Source organism: Daldinia decipiens, assembly GCF_022478715.1.
Source record: "Daldinia decipiens strain CBS 113046 unplaced genomic scaffold F4813scaffold_21, whole genome shotgun sequence".
In the NCBI taxonomy this organism is placed as follows: domain Eukaryota; kingdom Fungi; phylum Ascomycota; class Sordariomycetes; order Xylariales; family Hypoxylaceae; genus Daldinia; species Daldinia decipiens.
The window spans coordinates 582,320-590,389 of NW_026054564.1; the positions used below are offsets into that span (position 1 = coordinate 582,320).

The 8,070-nt window shown below is 47.2% G+C and overlaps 3 protein-coding genes across 3 annotated transcripts; 2 read left to right on the forward strand and 1 right to left on the reverse strand.

Annotated features, from left to right (window-relative positions):
• The first annotated feature begins 141 nt into the window (after positions 1–141).
• F4813DRAFT_125770 (Vps36-domain-containing protein) lies at positions 142–2,645 on the forward strand. The gene is made up of 3 exons (XM_049238655.1): positions 142–390; positions 512–647; positions 708–2,645. Exons 1-3 carry the CDS (start codon positions 290–292, stop codon positions 2,412–2,414), a joined length of 1,944 nt encoding a protein of 647 aa, XP_049098756.1. The 5' UTR covers positions 142–289; the 3' UTR covers positions 2,415–2,645.
• Positions 2,646–2,721: 76 nt separating this feature from the next.
• On the reverse strand, positions 2,722–4,011 carry F4813DRAFT_397375 (uncharacterized protein; the record flags this gene model as incomplete). Its single annotated transcript, XM_049247936.1, has 2 exons — positions 3,521–4,011; positions 2,722–3,424 (listed from the first exon to the last, which is right to left on the reverse strand). The coding sequence occupies exons 1-2, from the start codon at positions 3,679–3,681 to the stop codon at positions 2,722–2,724; spliced, it is 864 nt and encodes a 287-aa protein (XP_049098757.1). The 5' UTR covers positions 3,682–4,011.
• A 1,084-nt stretch (positions 4,012–5,095) lies between these two features.
• Positions 5,096–7,341, forward strand: F4813DRAFT_397377 (alpha/beta-hydrolase; the record flags this gene model as incomplete). Its single annotated transcript, XM_049247937.1, has 6 exons — positions 5,096–5,359; positions 5,523–5,823; positions 5,882–6,423; positions 6,486–6,576; positions 6,627–6,754; positions 6,859–7,341. The coding sequence occupies 6 exons, from the start codon at positions 5,096–5,098 to the stop codon at positions 7,339–7,341; spliced, it is 1,809 nt and encodes a 602-aa protein (XP_049098758.1).
• Positions 7,342–8,070: the final 729 nt, after the last annotated feature.

Sequence of the window (8,070 nt, forward strand, 5' to 3'; positions counted from 1 at the left end):
GTTGGCTTTCCCTGTATGGTGCCGGAGTATCATCGGAATGAATACGTAAGCAATATATGGGTCTTGGTTGCACGGGCCATGCTCTTTCAGATGTCAATGGAACGTAGATCCGTATTTCGTAATCGTAATCAAAGCTACATGTATCAAGGTACCTTCCTTATTGTCGGTGATCTCAGCTTGCGTCAGTTCAACTCTTTCAGACATCTTCTTATCAAGTTCACAAACAAGTATTCCCTGCTTGTTGTCCTCCCAGGTTTCAGTCTCTGGCTCATGTCAACCGATATGACGAATGTTTTTAAAACAAATCGACCTTACCACTGCCCTCAGGCCTTCCTATCTTCCAGACGAAGTGCTCCTCTTTGTCCAGGACAACGTGGGGCTCTATGAGGGGTGAGTCTGCTTGGTCTGCTAGTTATCCAATATCGATTGCAACGCCAATGTCTATGCAATGTCTATGCAATATCTATGGCTCTTCAGTAACTAATCAACGCTGCCCTATTCATCTTTATAGGAAATACAAATTACCGAACCAACAGAATGGTCAAGTCTATTTGACCTCGCATCGAATATGCTACGTGGACAAACAAGAACCCAGAAAGTACTCTGTTGCTTTGGACTTAAAAGATGTAGAGAGATATGAATTCTATGTAGGAATTAGGTGATACCTTCACGAAAGGGAATCCTTTTGCTAAGAGCTTTCTTTACAGGCAGGATTTTTAAAATCTTCTCCGAAAGTAACCCTTTTCCCTAAGCCAGCCAAACGAGGTTCTCTCCAGTCTAGAGCGGCCGTGGCCACATCGACCGCCTCTCGTAGTAGTGGCGCTTCACCTCTACCAACTTCCGAGCCTGCATTTCGCTCCCCCTCTACTGGTACACCACAGGCCAGTTCAGCAACATGGATTTGTACGATATGTAGCTTTCCGAATCCGGTTCCGTCTAATTTCGACCCGACAACGGCGAATGCTCATACGCCGTTACCATCATGTCTGGCGTGTGGTATCAAACCAGCATTAACGCACATGCTTAAAGCTGCTATATCGAGTGTTACTAGTAGACAAGTGACTTCTTCGGGCTCCACTTCACAGTCGCCATTTACACTGCCTTCTCGACCGCAAAGTCTGGGTCTAACCAACGATCAATCTCGGGGTCTAGAAGCAAATATTTTATCACGGGACACTACAGCTGGCTCGACGAGCTCGGACGGGTTTGAATGTCCCCGCTGCACCTTTTTGAACCATCCCTCTCTCTTAACTTGTGAGATATGCGGGGCGCCCCTCATTTCCCACGATGTTCCTATGGCAGTGGCGCACAGCCAACCTAGGACAGACTCGCCAGGGCCTACGCTTAATTTATCTAGTGCTACCGGCTTAGAGAATCCAGAGAGTGTCAAGGTGTCTTTCCGAAATGGAGGGGAGAAGATATTCTACGAGCGGCTTAAGAGTTCTATGACACAGCGTAAATGGCTCCTACAAGAAGCGCCCCCTATTCCAAACGGGGGTTCTATCGATACCCGCGCGGACTCGTCGACATCAAGGCCCGGTGCTAGCCGAACCAAAACTGCCGGTATCGCCGGGCTAGAGAAGATGGGACTGGATAGGCGGAAGAACAATGAACTGGTCATTGGGAGCGCCTTTGAGGATCTCGAAGCTTTGATGGCCTCTGCCAAGGAAATCGTAGCGCTTGCGGAATCATTTGCCCGGCAGGTCAACGGTGGCGCCGAAAATGCGACATCCGAAGCAAACGCATTACTTGCCGAGTCAGCTAGTCAGTTAGGCCTCGTGACCACCAAAGACATCGTAGGTGGCGGAAGTAGCTCAGGATCGGAGTCGCTTTACTTGTCCGAATTATCTCGGAACCTTGCAGAGTTCTTAGCGGACGATGCCAGAGGAGTACTTAGGAAAGCCGGTGGCATTATTAGTCTGGTTGACCTATGGGCTATGTTCAATCGCGCTCGTGGAGGTGTTGAACTTGTCAGTCCTAATGACTTTGAAAAGGCGGCCCGTTTGTGGGGTAAATTGAGACTACCAGTCCGGCTACGTACGTTCAAGAGCGGCGTGATGGTGGTTCAGAGCCGCGACCGTACGGACGATACGACAATTAAGGCACTACTAACATGGCTCCGGGACTTGCATGACATACCACCAGATAGAGATGTCGCTTGGGATTGGCAGGAGTTTGGTCGTGGCGTTACTGCGCAGGACACTGCTGAGCGATTCGGATGGAGTATTGGTGTCGCCGAAGAGGAGCTCGAAATGGCCGAAGAAAGGGGTGTTCTCTGCCGCGAGGAAGGTATTGAAGGGCTTAAGTTCTGGGAGAACTACATCGATACTGGAGAATACCGCAACAAGCCAAGAAAGACCCAAGACGCAGAAGAGAAAATCCTGGAAGCCCTTAGTGCGGCTGGCCTTTTATAAAATCTAGGATATATGAGATTTACAAGTAGAGCATGTCTTGCGTTGACTTATATTATATACCACGTTGATTCCACAATTACCGTCATTGAGACCTTCTAATACATGAAAACATAATATCGCTATTAACCGCCGGTCCAAAAAAAAAAAAACTCGCCTTAAGGTTGCTCGTCCAAACCTGCCGTCTAGTATAAATCGGGGGTTTTTTTTTTAAAAAAAAAATATCCGCCATAAAACCTACAATCCGTAACACCGTGCCATAACACACTTCTCGCAAAACGCGCAACCGCCATGAAGCCGTCTGCTTGTTTCAAGCAAGCCTCTCCATAAGATTTCTTCGTACCTTTGTGTTCACCGTCCCTCCTAGCCCAAACGCAGGGACAATCCTGCATATCCTCGCCACAGCACTTATCGCCCAGTTCTTCCGAACCTGCATCCATCGGTCGCGCCAGGACACGAGGCCCCCCGTCCCCGGCCGGTTGTACATGTCGAGGCCGAGCAGATGCACGGGCGTCGAGAATAGCTGGACAGCGGCGGGGGCGGCGAATTGGGCGATGGTGGTTCCGCTGACTTTCTTCTGCAATTTGGTGCCCATGCGCTCGTTTAGTACGGGCCCGAGAAGCGGCGGCACGTTAAAAGAAGCGAAGATTGTAAGGCAGTCGCGCAGCGTGAATAGCACGTAGCTCGGCACCGGCACGGGGCGCGGCGGTCCACCGGGCCCGAACATCTTGACGAACACCTGGTCCTTGTAAACGCAGAGCCCGACGTTGGCGGCGCTCGACGCGGCGAACTTGGCCGTCCCGGTCGTGACGTGCATAGCGGGCTTATCCAGCGCCGTCGAGGTCACGGTGTCGAGCGTGTTCGCAGTCCAGTATGTGCCGCCGTACAGCATGAATATCAAAGCGACGGGCTTCGAGAAAAGCACGGCGTGCGGGCGGACAAGAAGCGTCCGGAAAGAGGCCCGCAGGCTGTTGGCGAGGGTGTTCCGCCCCGATGCGTTTTCCATTATGGATCTAGAGCGAGGACGTGGTCAGCGCATATGGGAGCCGGATGGGAAACATGTAATAACGTTCCTATCAATGATGGATATAAGCGGCGCGACCATCGACGCAGCACAGGCGGCGCTCGTCAGGTCGGCGCCTAGTCTTAAGCCTATGTTCTTCGTGTTCCATCGTTGCTGTAGCCCAGACGACGGCGTGTCCTTGCGCGGGAGCGGGATTGGCGATGCCGAATTGACCAGCGGCTTTTCCGCGCCGACGTCGTTTTTCATCGTGGGTTTGGGCGTTTACTTTTACTTTATATACTAGACGGCTGGATACACGTACTTGCGTAGGTACTCCCTCGCAACTCGAAATCAAATCACGAAGATTAGGGACTTCGGGGCGAGGGGCAAGGAGCAAGAAGCAAGAAGCAAGAAGCAGGAGGAATTAAGTTGCTTGATACATCAGGTCTAATTAAATGTGAGAGAGTCTAGGTCTAGGTAATAAGAGATGAGGGAATTCTAGTCCTCCAGGTTACACCAAGCCTCTCTGGCTCTTTCTTCTCCTATATAATGAAAAGTGATATGTAAAAAAGAGGTAATAGGCGGCGTCGGTGTACGGCAACTCAGCTTCTTAGTTCATGCATCTACCCATTGGCAATCGTCATTTTTATAAGCTTGCACCGAATTCGGAGATAGTTATCTAGGGACGCTGATTGGCTTACCTAAACCCTGATTTAAGCTTTCTTTTTCTGGGGAGATCTTGACCACAGTGGGAGGCACTTTGGTACTGTAACGTAACGGTGTACAAGTAAGTACCTCGTATCTTGACCCGCAGGTACTCCTCAGCCAACTTTTACTGGAGAGTACGTGGCAATAGATGAGTTCTCTTTTTCAACAGATGTAAGCATTGAAGAGATTGGGCGGTGAGTATAGAGGGCGCTACCAATTATTATTTTTTGGACTTGTATAATAATTGCTGTGACTTTATCAGATTCTTTGTGTGATTGTTACAGTTTACTTAAGGCCAATCACTTTTGCGATGCTAATATTCCAACCTGTATTTGGTTACTACCTACATATATTAAATATGGAAAACCCAAACACGTAACTTGCCTTGCTTATGCCATACAAGACATCGTGATTTAAACTTTTAGACACGTGTAGAATATGTTGTCCGTATTGTTATAAATAAGGGGTTTAAGTACAAGTAAATAAGTCAGGTTCTAATAACTAATGCTATTATTCACCTGTTTATCCTCTCATCTGCAGTTAAGCATTTGGTGAATGTTATTTATAGACCAAGTCAGGTTTGATCTGGGAACCAGTCCAGAAGAGCTTGGTTTACCTGTTGAATCTTGGGTAGAATGTAAACTACGTGACTGTATCTACAATGCATTCACGGTCGAAACGATGGGCTACAATGCTCCTCATAAATTATATATAAACAAAATAGGATTTCCATCTTCCTCTTTTCTTTCTAGACACTCTATCATCAATCTGTCTACCAATACCGGCACTTGATACTCACCTATCAATAGCGGGCAATACGGATCCCCAACCTACCAGCAAGCTATTAACACCCGAAATACTGCTCGAGGAACCTACACGCGGGAGAGCTCTACCTAACCATGACGGAACGCAGGTTCTCTGTTACGAGCGTAAAGCCAAGATTGGCGGTGGAGAATCTGGATACTAGAAAACTATGGATATCGCATCCGGAGAATCGCAAACCCTCCTCGCAAATGAGCCTGTCTATGAAGCAACTTGGTTAGCAGACAAGCCCAATACGATAATAACCCTGAGAAAAGTCGTGAGTAAGGAGAATCAGACCCATGTTGCAACGTACGATATCAAAAGCATGACAGCGACAAGGATAATCGCCCGTTTCTTCGCGCGACTGCGCTCCCTCAGAGTGGCGCGTCTCAAGAACGGAGATATTGCGTTCGCGGTAGATGGCCCCGTAGGGGTAAGTAATGAGCTGCGTAACGAGGCAAATTATACGCAGCAAAAACATACCGGGCGAGTATATGACACTGACGAAGTGCGAGAGTTACGAGACCCTTCCCTTATGGCAGCCCCGTTGTTAAGATTGGATTGGTGGAGAGTAACTAACAACACGCGATTATTAGATAGACCGTTACGTAGATCTTGGAAAACATTCAATCTTCTACTCGGTTTTAAAGAACGCTAGGGAGGGATGGGAGTTAGCTGGACCCCTACATAACGCTCTTGTCAACACAGACCTCATGCCAAGAAACTTATACGATCTATTTCACGGCGGAATCGTATTCATAGCCGAGGATATTGGTGTGGAACATCTGCCATCACGAGTCTGGCACACCTACCTCCTTCGACTAGATTCCTTTAATAGAGCTAGCACTCACGGGCCTAGGAAAATAGAACTACCGGATGAAAGCCCGGATGAGAGCCGTGATTATAGTCCATGCCCCCTTTTCAGCTCCGATGGGTCTCAGGTCGTGTTCTTGAGGGCGTAACATCCATGTCTACCGACTTGGCGAACGCAAAACCGTTAAGGTGCTTGATACGTTAACGGATGGGAAATGGCCATTAACGCCAGAGGCGGCTCAGTTCGCTCCAAGTGGTAAAGCCCTATATGTCACCGCTGAAGACCATGGGAGACAAAATCTTTATAAGATTGACTTACAGCCAAATGCAAAACCAAAGCTGCTTTTCCACGGCGGTGATGTGCAATTCTTCTACCCTCTCGGCAAAGACGACGAACAGATCCTTGTAACCAGCTCAAGTCTAGTGAGCAGTTCGCTCTACAGCATCATCTATACTGACGAAATCCGCGAGCCTAGAGTGCTTTCGTCGCTCACGAACCATGGCGACCAACCTGGTATTTCCTCGAGTCAAATTTCAGAGGTACACTTCAAAGGTGCTGGTGATTACCAAGTACACGCATGGATGGTGAAGCCTAGCTACTTTGACGAAAGCCGAAAATACCCCTTGGCTCTTTTTGTACACGGAGGACCCGAGAGTTCTTGGAAAGACTCTTGGAGCCTCAGCGTATGTCATCCTTTCATATTATTGTTAATATTATAAGATAACCGACTTACATGTGCTTACAGAATAATTTCGCACTTTTTGCTGAACAAGGCTACATTGTTGTAGCTCCAAATATCACTGGCAGCACAGGATTTGGTCTGGAATTCGAAAAAGGTATGCAATTAAGGACATCTTGCAACATCAAAAGCTCACATGGAAGATAGCAATACGAGACAACCAGGGTGGTTGTCCATATGATGATCTGGTTAAATGCACGGATTACCTGGAGCATAACCCGAATATCGATATTAATAAAGCCGTCATGATAGGCGCTAGCTATGGAGGATACATGGTAAACTGGGCCCAGGGCCATCAACTTGGCTGACGTGTGAGTATTTCCCTACAATTATAACACATATCTACCATATCAGCTACTAAGTTATCTTTTCGGATTAGTTCAAAGCCATGGTCTCCGACCGTGGCGTCTTCAACCTGCCAACGTACTTTATGGAACGGGACAACTTCTTAAGCTTCGACAGCACAGATCGATTCAGCGGTTCGGAAATCCTATGGAAGAACCCCGAAGGTCTAGAGCGGTTTAACCCAGCACGCCCGGATCTCCTCCCTAACTGGAAAATTCCCATGCTCGTCGTCCACGGCAACGATGATTTTCGTTGTCCAGTTACTGGGGCCATAGCTGCATTCCGTACGCTACAGCTAATGGGAACACCATCTAGACTTCTTATATTCCTTCATGAAAGCCACTACGAATATAAGCCCCAGAAGAACCTCAAATACCTTCGGGAAGTTTTTTCCTGGATTAATAAGTACGCCGATCGTGGGGAGGAACTGCTACTAGACGAACATGAGTCAGCACCCTCCCTTAGGGATCGTTATCTCGGTCCAGATTGGGGACAACGCGATCATTGGACTGACTAGGTTAGATACTACCTAAGTATACACAGTCCTACGGTTGGCTTTCTCGACCACTGGGATATATCTTCTAACCTAGGTAGTCATTAATAATCCTTTGTTATAAAAAAACAACCCGCCTAATGCGTGAGACTAGGTTTAATCTTTTGGCGCTGTCGGTATTTCGCCTGCAAGTGTTGATCAGCACACTTGATGCCACTCTGTAGTACTAGGACTCCACGGGGACTTATTACCTGATAATTGAAGAAACTATCTAAAGGTCTTGTTTTATCCTAATAGATGTTTCCAATTTTATATCCAACATAAAACCGAACCAGCTGTCATGTTTAAATCCTAACACGTAAAGCATATATCTAACTTATAACAGTTTATAGTTCCATCTTGCATGCCCTTTTTTCATATTCTACTTGATATTGAACATTGACTTAAACAGACAAATAAAAAATAAAGTAGAATAAACTTGAATACGAATAGCCAGAAAGTAGCTACCTAATTCTAGATACAATCAACTGACACTGATTGGGCCAATTCCAGCGCAAATCCAACCTCCCCCCCTTAAACAAACCTTAAGCATCACAAGCTGCGCTAACCCCGAAATGCACATTTATTTTTGCCAGAATCACAGTTCCGACCAATGGAGTTAACCTAGGTACCTACCTACCACCTATCCAAGCCAGCTTTGTTTTGCAAAAACATTAAATGAACCTAAGTATTCTGTACCGGCATAGATTTAAA